This window comes from Larus michahellis, chromosome 5 (genome assembly GCF_964199755.1).
Source record: "Larus michahellis chromosome 5, bLarMic1.1, whole genome shotgun sequence".
Classification (NCBI taxonomy): Eukaryota; Metazoa; Chordata; class Aves; order Charadriiformes; family Laridae; genus Larus; species Larus michahellis.
In genome coordinates this window covers 6,657,316-6,682,383 of record NC_133900.1, presented here as the reverse complement: position 1 = coordinate 6,682,383, position 25,068 = coordinate 6,657,316, and the positions used below count along the sequence as shown (strand labels likewise).

The 25,068-nt window shown below is 39.0% G+C and overlaps 1 protein-coding gene across 4 annotated transcripts in view; it reads right to left on the bottom strand.

Moving 5' to 3' along the window:
• PRDM5 (PR/SET domain 5) overlaps positions 1-25,068 on the bottom strand; it is an 85,880-nt gene that overhangs the window by 10,637 nt on the left and 50,175 nt on the right. For all 4 annotated transcript variants that reach the window (XM_074588998.1, XM_074588997.1, XM_074588994.1 and 1 more), the window contains exons 13-14: positions 21,846-21,939; positions 8,604-8,689 (exon numbers count right to left, since the gene is read on the bottom strand). In XM_074588998.1, the coding sequence (XP_074445099.1) occupies positions 8,604-8,689; positions 21,846-21,939 (180 nt within the window). The remainder of the gene's footprint in view (positions 1-8,603; positions 8,690-21,845; positions 21,940-25,068) is intronic.

Here is a 25,068-nt window from a genome sequence, read left to right as displayed (position 1 = left end):
AATGTGCCATGAAGGTTCAGGGCTACAACAGCCTGAAAAGCACGACCTCAGCCTCAGGAGACTGGAAAAGATTCCACCCTAACCCAGGGTTCACGACGCATGCCCACAAGCAACCCGCAACCTACCTCGCGGCCTCACTAACAGCAAACTTCTACCAAAAGCTAAGCAGAAGAGCGATGAATGAATAACAGAAGTCCTAGAGAATCGGACAGATTCTTTCTGCTCGGTGTAGAAACCCCCCACAGAGAGTGTCAGACCACGCTGAGGGCCAGGCCAAGCGAGTCGTTCTTTACAAGAAAACCTGTTACGAGAACAGCTGTGGTAATAGACCTTTGAGCCTCAGCAAATTCCAGTGTCAATGCACAGCGTTTTTTCTATGTTTAAGAAGAGTGATGGGTGGTTTCCACTGTCAATGAAGTGGTGACATGCAATGTATTGCTCAATTCTTTTTAAAAGACCAGCTTTCATCTTAATCAAAGGGCTGGGGATTGAGGTACAATGAAGTAAGAAAGACAGTAGAGTGTCTACTGAAACAAGGGGGGCTTATGTAGCTGATGTTTAGCTACATTTCAGCCCCCCCAAAAAAAAGACTAAGCTGATTAATGTCAGGAAAAAACCATCACAGTGATACTTTCTGCTAGGTCATCGCCACTAGCAACACATCCCCCGTCGAGAAGAGGGGCTGAGGCTCTTAAGAACACAGATGGTGAGAGTTAACGGAGTCCAGTTCTGAATTTAAGTGTGAAAAATGTGCAAGAACTAACGAGATGCTCTCTTAGTAACTGGAAGGTTTTGGAAACTATAGCAAGTGGCTCACCCACAGACAGAGGCCTACTTGAACTATCAGACTTGCATTAAATTACTCAAGTAATGTTGAGACAGGAAGACAAAGGCCGATGAGAATTTACAACTGTACAGAAGTAGTAAGGATTTTAATCTCATAGTGATTAAAACTCAATAAACAATCACTTAACAAGTACACGTTTCCTCAGTTGAGATGTAAAATCCTTAAAAAAATACTTCCAATAACTAGAGCAGGCACAGAAAATTTCCTCTTGAAACAACTGCGAAGGGATTTTGGCAAATTTAAACTAAAGCAGTCCTTTTTATTAGAAGTGACTGATGTTTTGTTCGAGAAGTTCTCAATTCAGTTTTGGGGGTTTTGAAAAAAAAAATCTGAAATTCTTGCAATAAAGTTTGTCATGAAAATAAAAACAGGCATCTTCACTGAAATGTCTGCCAAAGAAAAAAAAGGTATATCTACTCAAAAACTTTAGTATATGAAATTAGTCAGACTTTACCATTAACTAACCACTTTCCAGAGTAGTTCTGCCTATTTGCTACCTACAGTCTGTAAGGTTTGTGTTTCTTTGTTGTTTGTTTTTGTGGGTTTTTTTTTGTTTGGGTTTTTTTTTTTTTTTTGAACTGCTGAAGTCATTTTCTGCCCCTAAGATTTAGTGAAGGAGGGTTCATTTAATCATCCACGATGAAAATTCAATAGATGTTGATCTGCTCTTGGAAAAAGAACAGTATCAATATAAAAATGCACATTTTCACTCTACGAGGAAACGATGATAATCAGTCAACATTACATAAAAAAAAGAGCGTGAAACTATAGGTGCAGTGGGATTCAAACCTTCTAGATCGTGTATACAAACACGGATTCCACAGGCAAGGAGACCACAGCACTGGCAAAGTCATCATGCTCAGACAGATGTTTGGGAACTCACTCATGTCTCACCAAGAGGGAAATATAGAGAAAATCTAATATTGAAAAAAACCTCAAAATTCAATCAACACCTCATTATTTCATTACACACTGTCATGTGCATAGAAGACTATATTTAGTACCCAATGCAATATTTTAATTGTTTTTGGCAATGCAAGATATGCTGTTTCTAGAATTCATGGCTGCTTTTTTTTAGAACTTTAAGCCCAAATACTTCCTAAGAAACAAAGAACAAGTGGCATTATGTCACAATTGTCAATTTGTTCTTGCATTTCATATTTTTTTAAAAAGTTATTTTACTTTAATATTCTTCTGAGTTACAAAAAAAGCATAGAGGAGGTTGTGTAAAAGTAAAGTTCCAAACGAATGCTTTGGAAAGACTGTTTAACTCAGGGCCTGGATGAGGACAGTTTTCTTCTTCTGCTGTTCCAGCAGCAAGCTGAAACACTAACTTGAAAAGAAAACCTCAACAGGAGGCTGTCTAGCTTCCATACTTACAATGGTCTACACCTATTCCCATGAAATTAATGAATAAAACTCAAAATTAACTCAAGGTTGGCTAACCGTGTCAAGCCCCGAGTCCTTAGCTTCTACTGATATCATTACACTGATGTCACTCACGTGACCGCAACCCACGCAGATGTATTCGTAAGAGCTTCAGACGAATACCCTCAGCCACCACCACCCAAATTAACCATGAGATTAAGGAGTTCAAGAGTTGACTTCAAAACATACCCAATGCTCAGGCCACTTGATCCCACCAATCCTTGCAATTTTGAGGCTACGCTGCTAACAGCATCCAAGCTGCCCAGCTTCAAAAGAACACGGAAGGCAGGAGACAAAGATTCCTCGACAGTATGGTGAGTACCAACAGCTTAAACGTCCAGAAGCTACGTAACATCAACGCCAATCTATTGGCCAGTTCCATGCAACCTGTATATATACGTTACGTATATGTGCGTATACACATATCTATATTTAAAAAAAAGCAAACCACACTGGCCAAGTATTTCAAATGCGGACAAGTGAAGTCACTTGCAGAGTTACAAAAATATGCTTATCACTTAATTTTCTCCATTTCTTACAACATAATCTCTGAACACCAGATGCTTTTTTAAACGTACTTAAAGATTAATGCATTTTTAAATAGTAGCTACTTACGCATGAAACAAAGAAATGTACCTACCTAGCATACCTACCACTATAATTTCTCTAATTTTTAAGTATTACCTCAGAAACGTACAATTTGAGCACTAGAGCGAGCAGCCTTCCAGCCATCAGAAATCAGATTTTTAAACAAGCTATAAAAGTGACATGTATCTGTTATACCTTCAAAGTATAAACATGAAATAGTCAAACCAAGTGATGAAAGAGCATCTGCAAATGGCTTCTACTCTTTTCTGTTTTCCATCACTGCCTTGTATTTAACCGAAACAAACTGTAATAGAACTACCATTTTCAGAAGTAAGGAAACCATCAATTTGACATGACAGTAACTCTGAGCACCTATCAATGACCGTTTTTCCAAACTTTAACAATTATATTGCAGTAACATACAATAATTTTTCTACGTGTTTAAGCTCCAACTATGTAGTATTATGCCAGGCACTGCATAAAGCCTCAGGAAAGAGCTGACGTTTACTGCGCTGCAAAGGTGGGAAGCGCGCGTGTATTTCCTCAGAGCTGACATGGTCTGTAAATTCATTTCATCATCAAGGACTTCAATGAGCTCCTCATTTATGTTTTCTTAGGCTGTTCTATTTCTTCTTCTTAAGGTAAAAAAAAAAACAAAACCCCAAAAGACCAAAACCATACACCAAACGCTTTCACTTTCATAGAAACAAATCAGTACTCGGGTGACATTTTAATATGAGGTCGTTGGTATTCTCCTTACATTGTCAGTAGGGGTTTTGGCTTACCTTCTCTGTTTACTCCAGAGTTCGAGCTGACACCTGTGGCCACCCAGGTTGTACTCAGTTTAGCAGCTGCCAGACCTTAATCAACTTCCTACAATGATTTTTCCAGCAGCCTTCCCTGATCCGCAGGATCAGGTTTGGCATTTAATCCCACTGGTAAAATATATCTAGGCTTAATATCCACAACGACACTTTCCTTGTTGAATGTCATATTATTACTTTTAAGCCACTTCACAATTTTTCAGGCCAAAAGACCAGATTCTTTTTTTCAACATATTAACAAGGTTAGCCTTTGAGGAAGGGTGCTATGATTATGTTTATTTCCACCTTGCTAGGCTTAGCTGATACAAAAACGCCTTTTGGATTTACACACCTTGTTATTTATGCTTTGAATAATTCTTTTGCATGCAAGAATAAATTTCAAAATACCATGTATGTGTAGGAAAGGGTAAGAAGATGAATAGCCAACATCCCCACAATCATTTGTCTTGAGAAGTCAACACATGGCATGCCTGAAGAGAGAAGTTTCACGCGTGACTTCCTGGCTTCTCTTGTTCTTAGAACTGACGGAAATGAACACCGGCCAACACACTACATTTTTTATTTCCTAATCTTTAGTTTTGTCTTTGTTTAAATGGCCTACAATCGCAGAACAAGTTATAGTGAATTTCTATCGTGCTATCACGCTGAGGAGTTTCAAGCTATTTCTGCCCAGGTATAATCCTTCACTGGAAGAGTTCTTACACAGTACACAGAATACATCTCCTTCAGTGTTTATCCGCGCTTTTGAAGCACGCTTCCCAAATGGCCCCCGTTACTGGGCTTTGGTGCACAATTCCAAACTGTTTTGGACTGCACGACCTGGATTCCTTTTGGAAAAAAAATTAAACCAGAAGGTTTTAACGCGTTCCAGGGAGCGCTATTGTGCATTCAGTCCATAGGACCGGACTCCACATAATCTGCAATAAAATCCCTGAAACACATGCTAGATAAACGTCAGAGTCCCTGCACCAAGTGTTTCACTTTACATACCTACTACGGCATTGCACTACTTGGCAATACACACATAGTCTCCGGGCTTCCAGAATGAAGAATTAGACCACAACTACCCTGAGCGCCAGAGAGGTGCTACAATGGGATTACGTGCATTCACCTCAAAAAATACTTACACGCCAATAGCGCAGAATCTTCAGCTTAGCTTATACTGCTCTTGGTTAAAGATCTGCAATTCTCAAAGCTAGAAATTCAACTATCACTGCTACATACAAACATATTAGGCTATCAACCTCAAAGTGAACCATCTTAATATCCCTAACACTTAACCACCTCTACAACACAGAGTGAAGAGAGAATCTGATGAAGTGAGCCAGAGTACAGGAGAATTTCACCCCTTCTTCTCCAGCAAGCAGCATGTACCTACTTGAGAGTGAAACAGTAGAGAAGGGGAAAAGAGAGAACGCCCCAGGCAGTAAGGACAGACCTGCCTGGTCTTAATGTACGTGGCAGAAACTGTCAGTAGTTCTGCATCTCAGACAGCGCACAGCTTACAGCATTGCTAGCATCCCTCTGTTCAGAGAGACCTCAAGGCAGACGATCTTGATACCACAGAACTATTATAGATAACCTACATATTCAAGAGCTGTTCTCTACTGAAGGGGTTCTTCTGTTGTTTCCCAGATAATATTTTTCTAGATTCCCCCCCCGCCCATCACACTGCTAAGTTAAAAATCAGGCATAAACACCACCAAACACACAAGGATCAATTATTTCAGTTTTCCAGTGTCTCATAATGAGACCCTCAATATCAACCACTCCATTCCTGACAAGCATCAACCTACTACAAACATCAAATAACTCTTCATCTTCTTACCAAACACACAAGTGCTCTTGTAAATAGTGGCTTCTTTTCAATTTACCTCTCAGTATTTTCACTCTCCCTCTTCCTTCTTATTACTTCCAAATACCCAAACCCCCTTCAACCGCTCTGTTCTCTTTCACTTACGTCTGAATCGCACCACCTAAAATACGTATTTATTCCTCTATACCTGTACTCATGTTTACGCACCTGAACAACTGAACTACAGCTTATTATCCTGCAGTACTCCATGGATAACGTTCTCCAGAAGCACAGACTCAGCATAACCACTCCTCCTGACTTGAAAACCTGGGAGAGCTCACAATAAGCTTTGCTTTCTGTTCTGTTGTTTTTATTAGTACTGCTAGTCAACTTGCTTTTCCTCCTAAGGCTTCAAAATTTTTAGCTATCCAGTTCTCTTTAGATATTGAATAAAGCGTTGAAGTCTGAGGAAGAGGGAAACTTGAGAGAAGCGACGTCATGGTAACAGACTTCAGTTTTCAAAAGTGAGCTAGTAATGTTAACGTTATCAATATTGATTCTTATTATCTCAAAGTAAAAAAAAAATATTTGAGGATAAATGAATGTATAATGCCATTCATACAGGAACGAGCTTCACTGCGAAGCTTCAGAATAGGAATAGCATATAGACAGCAAAAAGAATCAAAACCCCAAACCAGGACGAAATAAATCACGCTGTTGCCTGCATATTTTAATCCTCTAGTCTAACTGTAAAGATTTCCAGTAGTCTGCTTAGCACACTTACACGCCAAAGAGAAAAACGGAAACACGACCTGTTCAGATCTAGATTATCATGACTTCTCAAGTATTAGGGAAACACTCGTATCGCATTTGGTGTGAACTGAGTTCGTTCTTTCTGTAAGGATGGTGGTTCGACTACGTGATACAGCAGAACATTTTCTGAGACATTTTAAATCAAATTTCGTTATGTTCTTAGTACAATACAAAGTCTAATTACGACGTCTACATATAGTAAAAAGAAATCGCCACTCTAAAATCTGTTTTCCTAACTCCTCCCTTTCCTATTAGCTAAGTAACAAACAATGGTTGAATTGTTTTATGTCATTCATAAGCAGTGTTTAAATTATTTTCTTTTTCCTCCTGTTTCAACATTAATGTAAAAGTCCTCAGTATGTCTTTCATTATAATTTTATAGAAGCATTTTGGAGCCAGCCTGCAAGTTTCAAAGATTTTTTTTTTATATATACACGCAAGCAACAAGCTACGTAGAAGAGGTAGTAGCAAGCAGCCAAACAATAAAAGAGCAAATTCTCTACTACGGTGCATAATTACGTTTCAGAGCAAAGCTAACAGCAAGAAACATCCCAAAAAACGTACACTCAGCTGAAGAGCAACTATCAGTTTTCCATCCAGTGCAATTAAAAAGATCTCTACTTCAGAGTGACTTTTTCTTAATTGTTAACATAATACGTTTGAGTGCTTTATTGTCTGCACTGTGCGGTGATCAGGACTGATGTATACAACTATCAAAAAAATATACAGTTATCAAAAAAAATGCACAGCTTTCTAGCCTGTAGGATATGCAATCCTGCTGTGAATAACCGCTATCAGTTAATTTACAGCTTTTAAGCTATGAAGATAATGTTTGTAAAGCTCTCTAGCCTCACTCATGAGCACACATTTTGGAAGAAATCGTCACTTGGTGTAGTAAAGCACTACAGTCAACGGAGATACATCATTACAGGCTCTAAAGGCCTTTTCTTATTTTTATTTCTTATTTTTTTTTCCTACAGAGGCTGGGGAGTTTTTACTCAGACTGTATGACAAATCAGGAAAAAATTAAAATTGGCGCTATTTCAGAGCTGGTCCTGTTTACTGCTCCTCCCCCTCACAGCCATGTAGAACATATATGGTAACAAAATTTCTCCTGGTGCAAAACCAGTAAAATGGGACACTAATAACAGAAAAGATTTTATAGCACTTCTTGAAGTGATTTAACAGCTGCAAAGAAAGAAACAATTAACAACATGGGACTAGCCTGCTTCCAATGAACCACCAGGAAGCATTGCACAAACTACTGATAACTTTTAAGCTAAAGTTTGGGGCACACAAGCTAAAACTTGATCTAGAACCTCCAGTTAATACCCCCAAGACCTAGGTAGAATGGTAGAAAGTTAAACAAACAGGATTGCTCTTATCTTTACTTATTTAGAAAGTTATCCTGCGCGCACATTCGCCTACGGAAACTACTTGCTTAACTATCACCCTCCCTACTTCCTAATAAAGAACCTTCTCAGTTTGGCCTCAAGGCTGCCTTGACTTCTGTAAGCAGTGAGAGCTCCTGAGGAATTACTAGTAAAACCTACAGATTACTTTTTGTTTATTTTCTTATGGTGGATGGGAAGGCCAGAGGCAGGTAGCACAGCAAACGCTAGACCAGCCTAAGTTCACCTGGAGACCTCCCTTCACTAAGGGGATTCACACCTGGCTGTCTGAAGACAGCTCTCCACCTCTGGGTGGCTGAGCAGGGCCCAAGGTCTCACCTTTGTCACCTAGTAAATATACATACACGACAAGACTTTTCCCTAAAACGGGGAACTCTGTGTTAACTCAGAGTAAAGGTTCAAAAATAATCCAGATGACATCTGCAATTTACCTTTTATTTTGCCTTCATTTAAATAAAAGTTAAATAAAGTCATTTTGCTGCTAATGGACAACAATAAGTCAAGTGCAGCATCCACAAAAGCTCACAGTGACTGTATTTTAAGGAGACAGTGTGAATCAAAGCACTGGATATTGAAGTCTTTGCAGAATTGTTTACTCAGTAAATAATCACAAACATTAATTTTTATCTATAAATAACCACAGATTAAAGGAAGAAATTGGTACTGCTATTATTTCAACATGTAAGAAATTAACACAGAAAAAACAGAAGGTCAGTAAGGGAGTCACAATTAGAATTTAACAGTTAATGACATAAATCTTTGCCTCTTGTTTTGGTAAGTATAAAATATCTTGGTTGGTATAGCCTAATCTCTACACAAAAAGCAATTATTTACATTCTGCCACACACGATTCATAGACAATTCTCAAGGGCCCATAAAAACTACGCTACACTTACCCTTGTGTGGGTGCGAATATGCATCTTCAATCCATCATTCTTGCTGAAAGCTTTGTCACAGTAAGGACACTGGTAAGGACGCTCACCTGAAAACAAGAAAAACATTAAAATCCATAAATATGGCCTCAGTACATGAAGACCTTGCAGCACACAGTTCTCAAATGGAGCTACTTTTTTCTGGACTTGTCTTCACACTCATTTCAACCAAAAGAGACCTAAGCATTTGAAATATTACAAATAAAGGTCCACCCAAGCAGGTTGCAGGGCTGGATCAAAACATTCCTCTTTGCTCCTCTAGCACTATAGGAATACAGACTGAAAGCCTTGGCGGGGGGGGAAGGGGGTAAGAAAGGAAAAAAAAAAAGACACCTACTGCCCTTGCTCAAACCACATTCTACAGTGACTTACACACGGTCACTTTTATGGTTAGGCATTAACTACTCCAAAATATTTCTTCCATTTCACATCTGGTCATTATTAGAGCCCTCTAGGTATCAGAACCCCAATGAAATATAAAATCCAGTCTTTTTTAATGCTGTATCTGAACTAACTGCATTAGAAGCCAATTAAAAAAAAGTTTTGGCAATTTTTGTGTCACAATTTATGATTGAAACGGAATCAAAAGGATCTCAGCATCTCCCGTGCAGCATCCCATACCTTGAAGGTATTTAGTTTAATGCTCCATTAAACTGGCGTCATTTAGCATCGATTTTCCCAAACTCACATTAGTGTCATGTGGATACTGAGCTATTCAGAATCAGAGACTGAAGAGTTTCTAAGCTAGCTCCGTAATTTGGAAGAAGCGATAAAGCTTTATAATTCCCCAAGGGCATTTTAATTTAACTCTTCAGGCAATGCACTGGAATACGAATCCACGGCCTTCCTGTACACAACCCTTTAATAGCAAATACCTGGTTTTGTACTAGAAACAGTCTAAGTTCAACAAATTAAGACACAAATATTTTTCTATTAACAAAATGGCATTTGTTCTACGCAATCATAATGCTAAAGGCGTAACAAGCCTTTATTTGAAAATACAAGTTAAGCAAAGCTAAGTCAACACACAGCCTTCCACTCATGAAAGAAATCTGTGCACGTGTAGAGAGATTTAATGTAGTCCAAACGTCAAACACGTATTAACGCTCATACTCAATCCTGGAAAATAGGTAAGTAAGATTAACTACATTTTACAGTTAAAAAAAACCCCAACCAGACATATTTCACTGACGTGCCAAAGATCAGAGTGCAAGAGAGCAGCAGTAACAGAGATAAGCATTTAATGCTCCGCAGTCCCTAATAACAGGGATATTCATCTTGACCAGGAGAAAGGAACCTCATCCCTCATCTTTTCTCTGCGTGAGTGTTCCTCCGTGATTGCTCAGAGGGAAGATACTGGATGTTTTCTTTCTTGGGAACAAGACGTCACGGGATCACAGAAAGTATGTAACAGGGACAGCTTACAGTTGGCAGAAACAGCTCTTCAGAAGGACTGACTGTGAATACAGTACAGCTGATCAACTGACAGTCACTGCTGTTGTAGCTCCATTAGTCACAGGTGGCGTAGAGATTTGAGGGCAGCTGAGATTAGATGATTACTTAAGTAAGGGGATAAAATAAAAACAACTGTTTAGCAGATAATCTGTTCTGTTCTTTGCTGTCTTTTGTTGCTGTTTAGATAACTGTTAATGACACCGGTAAAAAAAATTGCATAGCAAAGTACTTGTGAAATACAAATAATTGTCTCTTGTATTCTGCCACCTCTCTCAAAGCACAGTTGTGTGAATTTGGCATTAGTTTTCGGATGATGACAACGATCACTGTGTTATAGCTGTGTTTTCATGGAGCAGTTTGAAATATGATACTCTCTCTCATGACCCTCAACATCTTTAATCCATGCCTCCGAAATTCAAACACTCCAACGGTTGTCAGTACTCAAATATTTAATTAATTCAGCCGACATTTTTATGTCTTTGGGCTTTTGAATGTAGAAGTTAAAGCTTTCAGCAGTTTGCAGGCAGATGAGTGTTGACAGGTAGGAGTTGTACCCCTCCTCCCTCTCTCCCCCGACCCTCGAGTATCCTTAAAGAGAAAGACTTCTGCTTTCAAAGGATGCTTTTGAGCTTGTCTGAAATGGATTAACAGTGTCCTTCAGAAATTAACCACGGAGACCACGGTACCTGATGAATACGGGTAAGAGCTTTCAGCAGATGCCAGTAGAGGGCAACAGTACGACTTCAGATCAACATGACACACCTGAAAAGGGCTGGCTTTGAGCAGCCGCTATGTCCTGTGAAGTCCCAAAAAATCTCCGCTGTTCCAAAAATCGAGTTTCCTACATACCACAGACTGCGAGCTCTAACTTGACATTGCTGCTTGATGACATGCTATTTTTCTGAATTATATAAACAACTTCTCACGCACTCGTGCCACCAATAGTTGTCAGGAAGACAACCTAAGAGATGAGCCCAAGTAATTTTACTGCTGCTCTTACATTATTTTCTTTTACCTAATCTTTGTAGCCTGTACACCCAAAATACATACAAGTGCCCTTGTCCTCACATAAGCAACTGTTTCCCCTGTGCAGACACATCCTTTAGATACGTAACTTATCTTCCACCACAAAGAATTTTAGGACTTTACAAAACTAACTGTGGGCCACTTAAAACAAGTGTGCTTGCAACAGCCATGTTTCTTAGAATAAAGTTCTTAGTCTTTCTGTAACCAGCGCAAAGACGAGTTTGTGCCACTGTGTAAGACATATACGGATACAAAAGTTACTTCTATTTTAAGATGATTTGATCTGTGAGCAAGAGTAAGATTCCCCTCATTTTACATCAGCCATGTGAAAATGTGATGTCTAATTTTAACTAGTTGTTCTGAATCTTGATAAAACTAAGGATAAAGGAAAACTAGGATGAATCGCTCTCCAGAACGGGCCTGACTGGTGCCTGTCTCAGAACTGAACGAGCTGCCCTCTGTCAATGCATATTTTTCTCCATTTATTGTTTCAGGAGCGTAGGCAACTAATTCACATTAGATGTCTGAACTTACGGACAGCAGGTTTGGGCAGGATTATTAGAGTCCTACTTACTACCTTCTCTAACTCCGATAAAAATTAACTTCCCTCCGTGCTTTAGAACTAGACTGGGCAAACATCATTCACGCTACCAGTCAGTTGCTTGTAAGAATGATCCCAATAACAGATTCGTCAACGAGACCATATTTTTCCTACAATGCCTTTTCTTTGCAGTGCTTAGTAGAGTAAGTTTTCAAAGGTGCTATTTCACAAAGTGAGGGTGGTTGTTGGTGGGTTTTTTAAGTGTGATTTATATAAAAAAAATATGGATAATGTGGGGGCAAAATATTTTAACTTCCAAATACTCTACAAAGATTTAACCCTAACGCTTCGCATTTGGAAAACATCTGAAAAAAGGCCTGACCTTCTGTGTTATTGTTTGCAACTCTGCCATTAAACCACAACCGAGACTATGATCTGCCCCTTTCGCTAAAGCATTTCACCAGGCTTTCTACTCCAGTACAGTACCAAAATCCAGTAGGCATATTAAATACATCTTCATATGACAGCTCGTCCAGTCAACATGCCCAGAAGTAACGCTGTGAATGCAACAAGAGCTAAGAATAACTGCTATCACTAAAATAGCAAGAGATTCAAGTAAGACAGACGTCATAAATGCTACGTTTAACCTCAAGTTACAGCTGACTGTCATGCCCCTGCTGTCCAAGAGCAAACCGCTCAACACGTTAATGGCACTTCTGTACAAATAACCTCAAATAAATAATCCGGGGATAAAACGCAGTGGATTTAATGTAATTCAGAGTCTAGACATTCTACTTCCAGATTTTGTATGAACAAAACCAAAGCTTTTAACATAATAAAAATAAATTTAACCCTAATACAAGGATTACAAAAAAACCAATACCATGCTTGAAAACCATATGGGATTTTGATCTGAAAATGTGTAATGACAGAATTGATATCTTTTTTTCCCCCCCTCAAGTGTGTGCATCTATAGCTTGAGATCACAATACCTATTAGACCTCAATATAGCACAAAAAGTTCAACACCAGACTCTTTCACCCCAGTTCAACTCAGGATGGATAGTTTCCTGAGACATTTGCAATCAAAGGTGCTGTAAGGCAATATTTACAGTGAGTTTCCCAAACTCTGATACCCCTGGGAGCCAAACAATTAAGAAACCAAACCAAATACATATCAGTTCTTCAAGACTTCAGTGGTGAGAGCTCGACATCTGATAAAGACTTTGAGACACGATAATTCAAACTAATCTCGTGTGTTGCTATTTTCACACTGTATTTTGCATTCCCTCTAGTCAGTTTAGCCACAAAAAAGCTAATTACAGAGTCAGGCAGAAACCTGATATGAACACCAATGCTGGCGATTACTTTGTAACAGTGACCTCTAGTAAGATCAAATATGTACTTTACAGGTGACAAATATATTCCCAACAAATGAGACAAACGAAACAGGCAACAGAGAAATATGCCCAATGTGAAGAGATTAACAAAGGTGTCTGAAGAGACCAGCAAACCAAGAGAGAAACAGAGGCAAAGAGAAGATGGCCAACAGCATGCTAAAGCATGCATTCAGTTTTGGAAGCAGTCTCTCAGAGCTCTTTCAAACTATGTACAAGCGCTACTTCCCTCCCATTCTGTTAAATCTGGAGCCACATTTACTGTCCCCATTCCCACGTAGCTTGCTTGGTCACTTGTACACAGTTGTCAGGTATGTAATGTTAGCCGTCGTGTACAAATTCCCTGGCTTTCTGTCTTTATTGGAACTAAACTGCTGCATTAAGACATTAAGAATTTGAATTATGCAGCAAAGTTAAAGGTTTTTTTCTATACTTTTTACTGTATCTATGCTTGGTCAGTTGTGGTATTCAGCGCCATTGGTCTAGGTCAACACTCCCAAACGTCAGAGAAAGACTTATGACAGACCACACCAAACATCAGATCATGTGCAGTGTACGTAACTCAAAAGGAATTGTTTTATTCTGTTTTCTTTAAAAAAAAAAATAATCATGGCAACGTGGTCCCTCAGAATCTTCCACAGACCACTTACCACCTTCTAAATATAGCTCCTTTTCAGATGGTGAAATACTTATTATAAGGATTAGAAGACTATTTCTTAAAATATATATATGCGAGAGTATTATTTCAAAGTGACGATTTTGAGAACAATTATGGTGAAGTGTAATCCTTTTTAAAGGCCTAACTTCAGACTGGGGTAGGGGAGAGGGGAAGGGAGACTCCACCATCACCCAACTGCAGTGGAAAAAAGGCAGCTCACCTGGGGAGGAATTTGGAGGCAAGGGGGCCATCTGGATCACACACACAACACTCCGTACCAGGTGATCAACAGGGCAGCCCGGAATGGGAATTGCAAGGAGGCTGTTTTAGTCAGAGATAACATGGGGTGATGACAGCATTCAACAGCAAGTAAGGATGGGCAAAAGGTTAACAGATACGACAAACTTATAATCTGTGACATATGCTTTAGGAACGTTACCTGATCATAGAAAGCACATGACAGCTTTACACATTTATCCTCTGCTGCTGTTGCTCTGTACACGGTGTTCCCATGGAATTAAAAAGGGAGTGTGTGTCCTCAACCGTACAGAATTCAGTTACTGCACTACTGAAATACCTACTCACACACAAAGAAACCTACGTACACAGAACTGAATTTCTCCCACACGAGAAGAACTTCATTAGAAATTAAGGTTAAGCTAAATAGGAACTCAAGGAACCAAGTGATACCAACAGAACTTAACTGAAAAAAGGCCAGAACACCAATTATTGAATGAAGATTAAATATGCACACTTTAAGAAAATATTCAGCAAATTTCACCAGCTTGGTGCTGTACAGCATGTCAAATGGCCCTTGAGAAGGCAATCTCCTCTTCGACATTTCCTCTTGTGTGTAGGTGTGGCAGTTCTCTAGATACCAAGTAGCATTTTCAAAAGCATTTAATACCTTAGGTCTCAAGCATTTCTATAATTTTGACCAGAAATTCTAGGAAGGGAAAGTAACAGCAGAGTAACCAAGAAACTTGGCCAGCTGCTCTTTACAACACCTGGACTGGTCTTAATCTGGACTAGACAATAAAAACAGTTATCCAACATATACAAAACTCTGACCTGCCTGATTTTCAGCCATGAAACACTCAAAATTCAGCACTTTAGAAGGTACAAAAGTATACCCACACAGAAGGAGCTGTGTGCCAAGAACATGCCAAGAACTAAACAGCTTTGTGATGTGAAAGATAAAATACACACGGGCATCAGCTGAGACAAGACCCAGAAACATCAAATCTATGTGTAATTCCAGACTCCTAGTGGGCCAGATAAAAGAAGGGATAGCTTTTTGACCGCTCTGAGAGCAATCCTGTTGCTGAGAGAAATGGAAAGCCAGGACTAAGGTATGGGTCAATTAGGCACATTTCTTACGCGTTCCTCATTTCAACCAACGTTCAAACTCGGCAGATTCTGAAGATGAGAGGTTAAATATTATGCAGTTATGCATTTCCCATTCACTAAAAACAGACATATTTCATAAGAAAAAAAACCTCAAACGCTATTCTTCTCAAAATAAGGGAAAACCAAATCGCTTTAACCATTATTTCATTCCTAAGTACTTAGCCATGCCCTATTCTTTGAGGCGCAGAAGCGGTATTTTCATAGCTGAGGTTTGTTTTCTGAAGAGTTTTGGGTTTATTTGGAGAATTCAGATGACCTGTAGTTGAGACCAATAGTCAAAACGTTTGTCCTATCTGGTCCATAAAAATTATCATGATGTAACTGAGGGTTTAGCTCCTTGTAACTAAATGAATTATAAAAACTAGTAAAGGACCCTACAAAACAAGGCGGCTATCTGAATCTGTACAGTAAAGCCTGAACTACCATTATTAATTACTTACAGGCTTTCATCAGTTCCACGGTGGTATTAAGATTTTAGTCACAAACGAAAACCCAACACACTCACTTTACAGAATAGACCAGCTTCGTTCTTTGCATCTCTTAGTGGAATTAAGCAGTTTGCTTTCCCTATGAATGGAGCATTAACATCTATGACTTCAGTGAACCCAACGGTCAACCAAATCTTTTAAAGTATACACATCAATCAATCAGTAATTCATCTGATCTAAAGATGTCGTTAGAATTCAAATAATCTACCCCTCAGAAGACCATTTCTTCATTGGTGGAAGCAGCCAACAAGAAGCTGACAGCTGCATGAAACTTTACAGGTGCTTTTAACGATTTAACTGTTGTCTGGAGATAAATAGGACTATGATGTATAAACTGAAAGGTTTAGAAATGCAGAATGCTTACCTTTGAGGCCTTCTGCAAGCTCCTTTAAATGCGGTAGATAAAAGAGAGATCGTTTATAAGTTATTGAATAGAAACAACCTATCTGTAGACATTTGCAAGCTGTTCACTGACTTGATACAGATACATTTTTTCACATACTTCATTGTGATATAAGAGGAAGTTCCTTCAAGCTTCCCTTTTATTTTTTTTTTCTAATGTAGGAAAATATAAATTACTTATAAGGTAATTTGCCAGATGATTTGCTAGAACGAGGATCCTGGCTGTACATTATTTCTAATGTACATGAACAAACAGTTGCCTGTTTAGCTGTTAAAACTTTAGAGACATATTTTACACAGTAATAAACAGCAGTTACACTCTACTTCGACTCACTACTTCCTTCAACTACTCTGAAGTTTTTTGTGTTCATAGATGACTGAACTACTGTTAATAACCAAAGACTTTTGTTATAACCCTACAACTAACATTTTTTTTTGGTTTCTCAGGAATTTTTACATGGAAGTGCAAAACGTGAACCTAGATTTTTACACAGTTGGACCTTAAATACGATTTTAAATATGCTCAAAGGCCTAGTCAATCAAATTGTAGAAGTGTGACTACAACGGCAAGGTAGGACCATAGGATCAGGCTCTCAATGCAGGGACATCTCAAAAAGGCAATCAGCACCTGAAGTTATAAGGGACAAGTATGATGAAATGTTTTCATGAGCTTATTACACAGTCTTTAATTATGGAAATGGAAATTGAAAAGGTAAGCTTAACTGTGTTGACACAAAGGATATGGAAGTCCACAGTCTGAATGCTTTTTGCTGTTTTAATGCAATCTCTTGGTATTATGTTTGACTCGTGTATACGGAAAAGAACCTTCTCAGCTCACACGTATAAAATAAAGTGGCTTTTTCCACCTACCAGAGAATATAACATATAAGAATGCCACATTAAGTCACAGCTCTTAAGTGGCACGGGAATAGAAACATTCATCTTCTCAGAAAAGATTTAGGACAGATCATAGAATGTGTTGGGCTGGAAGGGACATTTAAAGGCCATCTAAGTCCAACCCCCCTGCAACGAGCAGGGACATCTTCAACTAGGTCAGGTTGCCCAGAGCCCCGTCCAACCTCACCTTGAATGTTTCCAGGGATGGGGCATCTACCACCTCTCTGGGCAACCTGTAAAGTCATGCATCTGAGCAAGATGTAGAGTCACAGTTATCTTACTGGCTTTTTATCAGGACTTTGACTATCTGTGATGGAAAAGTAAAAGGTTACGTTTTAACCTGCATTTGAATGTGTAAGTATTTTCTGGAAGGCACGTATGGTCGCTAGTTGTCCCTCACCAGTCCCTATGTAACGGAGTACAATTAGAACACTTTAGTCCCTCAACTCAAAAACAAATTTACCTACAAATACAAAATACCTCACAACAACTTTCATTGTTGCACAACTTGATGTGCTACATCCCAACGATGGAAGGGATTACGATACAACTAATCAGGAAAGCAACAGTATAACTATCAGACTGACCAAATGCATGTGCATGTATGTATATTCCGTAGGCACACACAAACACACACACACCAGACCACAATTAACAGATTTAAACAGCTACATCTAAGGCAACTGCAAAGCTACACAAACCGCAGCCAGTAACTGTTAACACTGAAACTCGCTTGAAACTTTAGGGAAGTAATTAACCTCCTGGCCCCGGTTTTCAAGCCCAAGAAGCAGCCCATAGAGCTTCTTTTACAATTTATGAACGAGCCAAGGAATTTATATCGCAGTCAGAGGATTCTTTTGATGAATTAACCTCAGCTCCCTCTGACCCTAAGAAGCCATAAACCAACAGGATACAGCAGAGGGAGAATGTGCTATAGTGTTTCAGCTGACCTACAGAGCGCTGTCTCTGTCATGCCAAGGCTGGAAACCCGGATGATGAATTACAGAGCAAAACACTACGTTCAGATGCAAACATCAACCCCTTCCCTCCATACGTGCACACGCAGACGTGTTCACTCGCCCCAAGCCAGCTCAGTTTCTGCAAAAGGCCAAGTACTGTTAGGGCTCATTTACAGAGTCTTACTCTTAAGATAAAAGAGGGGAGAAAACTACTGACTGAGGAAGCATGCATACAGCTGTGAGAAACAATATCTAAGAACACATGCTGTGTATTAAATAAAAGCCAAAACCCCATTGAGCTTCTCTTTTTGTCCATGGATTATTAAGCATATCAAAAGTACAATCCCAAAGCAGAACCAGGGGAGTAACCAAGAATCTCAGCTTTTATAAAGAACAGATTTATAAATAAAAAATAAATTGATACGCAACTCTTTTGAAAGAGCTCTGCCCGGCTTTATTTTGTAAATACAGAACAAAGCCTCTTATTCGAAGTAGCTAATCAATGTCTAGCTGACCACGTGCACGGAAAATGGGATAACTCAAACGTCTGCACCAGGACCTCAAGCCTAATCAACCGTAATGACTAAGACAGGAAGGTCTTCGCAATATTTACTCTTATGGCATACTGCGTGGTGGCACCAAAAGCTTAGCCCCAGCTGAAGGCTTATTCACAAAGAGGAATCATCTCTTGAAAACAAACAGAGGCTGGTTGTTTCAATTCTAGCTCAACATGAAAAAGGGTACTTCGAGGTCTGACACCCCCCCCAAAAAAAGGAGGGCAGCTTCAAATTGACTAATTCCAAAACAACAGAATTTAATATATGCCGAGAGCATCAAGCATTCAACACTGCGATGTTTAGAAACCAAACACCCACCACCAGAATCAGAGAAGTTTGCGGCTCCGCTGTTTGATGAGCTGAAAATTTCTTACTGCTCAAAAAAATCCCAGAAAAGTTGTCAAGGATTTTCACGATGCAATGAACTTTACTACTAACAAGCCATCAAATGAGCAATCACGGTTTGCAGACGATACAGATTCCCTTTCACCAACTACCCTCATTTTCTTTGGAAATGACACAACCTGTTCCTCAGAAGGCCACCCTTCCTCAGGCCCACTGAATATCGGACACCGATTTCTTCTTGATTAGTCTGCAAGTATTACAATCGTGAACAGCCTGGCTGAAGCCATCAGGTACAGCACATGTCAAAGCCACCTCTCCGGAAGTACATGAATCGAAATCTGGCATTTTCTCACTAAACCTCACATAAGGCATTTTGACATATAATTTACAGATTTTTTTTTTTTTGTTTCCAAACCACAAGTCACAACTTAGCAGCAACTCCCCCCCTCTCCTCTTCCCTCCCCCCCCCCCCCCCCAAATTTCATCAGGATAATCAGGAAATGGTCAGGAATCATAACAGAACATCAAAAACAACCGTGAAAACGCATTTCAGTTGATTCTCACAATGAAAGATGCAAATCACAAAATTCTCCACCAAATATGTGGTTGACATCACAATAGCAGATAGACTGGAAGAAGCAAGGATCAGAGTTTGTTTACCACAGGTTATTATAAATGAATCTACAAAGACATTTTTCCTGAATTAGTAACTCTCTTCAAAATGAGTGCTTCTAGCTTTTTAGATAAAGAAAGAGGCCTTGAAAGTTTCCCTCCTTCTGCAGTGTTATTCTTTCCTAAGTTGTTTTCACACCGCATGTTCCCCAAATTCCCCAAATTCCCCCTAAAATGTGTATCATCTCCTGGCAAGGTGGTTTCTCCCATCGTATTTAATTTACAAATGTACTGGAAATCTTCAGTGCCCTCCTACTTCAAGTTAAGTTCAAAATGTCATAGTTTACTGCTTCTCATATAGTAGCGGCCATGAGTTTTGCAAGGCTCTATAGTCAAAGTTAGAGGTCTCCGGTGCGTGGTTTCATGAAACTCACCTTAGCCTAACTCCTAAATTTAGGAACGCCTGCTTGAGAGCGCCAAAACATTAAATGTAACTGGTAGCAGCACATGTGCAAAAAGCATTTTCACTCAGACAGCTATAAAGCATTTTCCCCAAGAGCTATCTGCACTATCAACTCAAAAAACTAGGGCCTTTCTATTCTGTGCAAACTGATGCATAATCGCTCATAGTACACAGAAAACATACCTAAAGTTTAAAGGAAAAGGCCTGTGAAACAAGGAAAACCAAGCTAGGACACTAGTAATGGCAATGAAGCAGACTTGCCTGCAAAAAACACTGGAATGGAAATCTGCAGATTTTAATGAAGGATCAGAGTAACAGTTTGATATTCCATTAAGCATTAAAAAAATAGCAGTCCTAATTTTCATGAAAGTCTAGTAAGCCAAAATACCAGAAAATTAAAGCGTAATGTAGTCCCTCATGGGATGGCATGGTGAAGGCAAAGAAATATCCATACTCAAAACAGCAAAATAACTTCATGAAAAAAGTTAGCACAGATTAGAAATCAAGACAGTCATATTCCTGGAAGACTAGACTGATGGGCCACGTGACTAATTAACAATACTATTGAATTGCTTCCTTTTACTCCTGTCTACCTCATCCATTAAAGTACAGCCCAGGTGGGCAAGTGATTTGTCCTTCCAAAAGGCACAGTCCCTAAGTGTTATCTAAATCCTCATACCACATGCTCCGTAAGTGTTGGCTTGCTTGGTTTTTTTTTCTTCCTCTTCTCTGCATCTTCAGGAAGTCAAAAAAAGGAAGAGAAACCCAACAGCTTACAGGACAGAAGACTGAAGAGAAAAACAGAACAGGTGAGATTTGTCAGGAAGGACTTTAAAAGGAGTTGACAAGCTCAGGTTGTAGAAGAACAAGAACAAAGAGGAGGAATGGACAGAACTGCTGCACTGCAATTCTGCGTCTTGCCAGCTTTGACCTTCAGTGTCTTTTGTGTCTAGGATTATACAGTATACACGAAACACCTGAGCAGAACACAAACGCTGACTTATATGTATCTATTTTTATACAGCTGCTATGAGGGATAAATGTTCCAAACATGGAATTTAGTAAAGAATAAGAGCTAAAGGTAAAAGTCAATTATAGCCTTTTATCCTGACCCCAGGACCAGGATAAAAGTTTGCTAGTGTCTATAGCAGTCAAGTCCAAAAATCACCATATATCAAAAACTAGTAAAACCTGTAATCTTAACAGGTGGTCTTGACAGATTGAAGTGATTAAGACTTTTCCAAACATCGTAGAAAGCCAAATGATTAAACACACCAATTCTGTCATCTCCCTGCAAGCCAAATTTGCTTATGCGAAGTGAATGGAATACCATAGGAAGGCTATTTGTCAACCGATGCTTTGACTGCCAAAGGCAAATCTATACCATTGTTTGTTGGAAACAAGTTATCACAAAGAAACCCCCCTTCAGTTGCCTGCTGCTTATTTGAAATGAAAACATAAACTCACAAAATGAAGCCTACCAACATGACGAGACAACTAATGTACTCTCAGCATTTCCAGAAGCACATCTGTAACATGATAGGGAAGTGGTAATGCAATCTGGGCGGCCATATGAAAAAGTTACATTAACTCAGACCCAGGCATATTTGGGAGATCAACGCAATGAGTCAGATGTTACAACAGAATATAAATTTTGAGTTAAAGCCTACCCAAGGTAGAACATTCTAATTTGGGTAACACCGAGATTGTGATAAGGTCAGAAGTTACAACAGGAAATCAGAGTTTCAAAACACCATAGAAGCAGCAGAGATGAATGATACATACAAATATTCATATATACACATTCATGCATAACTACAGTTGAGAACAGAATCCAGTGTTACACATTAAGCGGGTAAAATGAAAAAGCTGCTGTTAGGCCTACTTGTAAGTTTGCGCTGTTCTTTGTAGACAGACAAGTTGTGGACTAACTTACAGATACCTTGGTCACACGTTTAGAAAGTCCTCTCTCTCCATTACAATAAACACCACTGTACCTGTATGGCTTCGAATATGAACTCTCAGCGTTCCATTGCTTGCAAACTTCTGTCCGCAATATGGGCAAATCTTCTCCTTTTCTCCCGTGTGAGTCTACATGTGGTGGGAAGGACAAGAATGAAAGCTTCAGCATAGCTTTAAAGCAAGTGAAATACGGACTATTTTAACTGTATTGACATTGACCACTATTATCTCCATTATATATTTTATACCATCACAGCAAGCAGAGATTCTAAGGAATTAGCTATAGGCATTCTTTCAATTTTCTTTTAAAATTTCTAAACAAATTTCATTGTTAATGGCAAAACAAACTGGTTTTTCAGTTCCTAAGTTTACTATTTCCTAAACAGTCACTATTTAAAATGCCCAATTCACCTTTGTGTACTTTCATAATTGCAGAAATAGGACACCTGTCCTTCAGCTTGATCTCTGCGATAGCAGTTTCTTAAGCAGAAAACAGCCATTCGCTTAGCAATAAAGTTATTCTTCATAAGTGGGCCTTATTTTTAAAAGCATATAATTGCACAGAATTCTTACACAATGAAGTGTAGTGAAAAGCATTTACCTAACCTAGAATAACTCTCCCTGTTGAAAACTTGAACTGGAGTTTTAAAAGGTTTCTACGGAGATTTGTGCATATGATTTCTGACTGTTTCGTATGAATGGAACACAGCCACCCGCTCATCTGAAGTATGACAGACAGCGATCCTTCAAAGTGCCAGCTGTCAGTGATTTCAGTCAACACAAATCATGTACCGGATCCTACCTCGTTTGTAGTAAATGCTAGAATCAGGTTGCATTTAGAGAATGGATCACAACAAGTATATTGTAACTGTCACCAACACTAAATCATACGCTGAGCTCGTCTTTTGAAATCAAGCTTTTAAGGCTAGAGCGCCTTGCTGATACAAGAATTGTTTCAAAACGGAAAAAAAAACCCAAATAATCACAAACTCTCCCATCTGACCTGTGCGGTCAACGGCCAGACCACCTTGAAGTAAGGTACATACGTGGGTTCTGATCATTTTTCGCACTGTACTTTCAACACCCGATTCTGAAGATTCATCAGCCTATTGAATAACTTTATCTGTGACTGCTCTTTTAGTGGAGAATTTGCGATTACTTCATTTGTAAGTGTTAATTTAAATGGGATGGGAAAGATAACATTAAATTATTTGGACAGCCGGCTATTTGGGTTTCAAGCTTTGCACGTGACTCTTCAGATAGGGAAGTTCTTATTTTCATGAAAGACATTGAAGTGATATAGAATTCTTCATGACATCATAAAAACCTTATCTCACATAGTACATGTTATGTTGCAGCTGCAGAAGAGTAAATGAGATCATTTCAATACCAGACGGACTTGCATAGTTTTTGTTCCCTGACATTATCGATATGAATGCTAAATCCCTCTTGATCTAGAACCCTAGAATTCTTTAGAAATCACCTATATCTCCAACAGCAACGTTGGGGGATACCAGACAGCTATTAATTCATTCCAAACAACCAAGAAACCAGAGGATTTCCGGGATACATTACAAGGCTCACAAACATACAGCGAGTCCCAGCCTGACAGCAGCACAAAGCAACAGTAATTACAATTCAGAAGGAATGCCAAGGAAAGAATAGGGATAAACAATAAACGGTAGCTGCTTCCCATTAAAATGCAAACGCATATATGTGTATGGCCACTTTTAACATGAAATAGTTCACTCATACTGAATTTTTTAGAAAGGAATCTGAGGAAGCAAAGTTTAAAAGTTTATGCAGAGCTCATCAATGATTCCAGGTAATATTTTTGATTTGTAGATCTGATGATCCATCTTGGCAAGGTCCTTCACAAAAAAGTTAATCTGAAATCAACGTATGGGTATTATAGGCTAGGTCTGTTACTCAGGTGATTAAGAACAAGTACACAAGGATGAAAAGGACTGTGTGTCTGAAAAGCAGTCTGTTTTTTTCCTAAAAAAAAAATCAATTTTTCTAATGAAAGATACTATATGCCTTCCCTAAAGCCTTGCTCCACAAGAACACAAGCAGAAAGAAATTGCAAGTTTATTTTCTATACCCTTTGAGTTCCTCAGACCAATATATTTGGGCTTAGAAAACAAGTGTGCTTTTATACTCCTTATTCTAAAAGTAATAGAAGAGAGGGAGAGTATCATATCATATAAAGTTCTCTCTTTATTACAGCAAAACTCAACTGATTTCACAGGCCAAACAACAACTGATGAACCAGGTTATTTGAATCTCAATCATCTCACTGAAGTCTACAGACAAGGCAACCCCATTTCACTCTAGTTCTAACCTACAGGTGAAAAATCTTCCACTTACATCTATCTGGGAGAAATACACTTTGGTTACACAGTTCTGTCACTCAACCACAGGCAACTTTATTTTCCAGCAACTATAATTACTGAGTAACTTAACGCATATTAAATCTGAGATAAGCAGCATTTAAAACAGACTGCAGACAGACTGCAAACGCATTAACATACACTTAATGGAAGATCAAGACCTTTAAAAGACCACAAAAGGAAACAAAGAGACTTTGTTCCTAGTTGGTTCCATTAATTTTTTGCAATCTGTAAACATGTTAAAAAGCAAACACACATTAAAGAGGCAGTGCTGTGCATCACATTAGAGAATCCAACAGTCTGCTACCTGCCAATAACTTGATTTAGGCCCCAAAGATTGTGCTAGTTCCCACACCTGTAAGACAGAGGCGTCAGCAAGTTGGAGAGACAATGAAAGACTGCTACGTTTTTTTCCTCAATTTTAAATACAGATTCATGATCTAACACACAGTACTCACCACGATCACGTGCTGAAAATATTGTACCAAGTAACTCAGTTACACTCAATTTTGTTATTACAATTTTACATGCATATGTGAAGTGCATACTACATGGCAAATATATGCATGATGTTTTACAAACTCTCACAATTTGCATTTGGGGGCAACACCTGAGCTGATTTTCCTCAGCAGATTTGTTCTTGATTCAATTATTTTCTTCACATTTCTTCCCTGCAACGTAAATCTTACCTCAGGCCAAACTAGCGAGCCAAGCTTTCTTCTAAAGTTCACCCCAATTCCACTGCAGAGATCGGTGGAAAGGAGCACAGCGAGAGCAGCGCAGCAAGTCCCATCCTCCTACACACCTGATGCTGGAGCACCTACACCCAATTCATACATATTGCACCCGCTGCAGATCCTGCGCG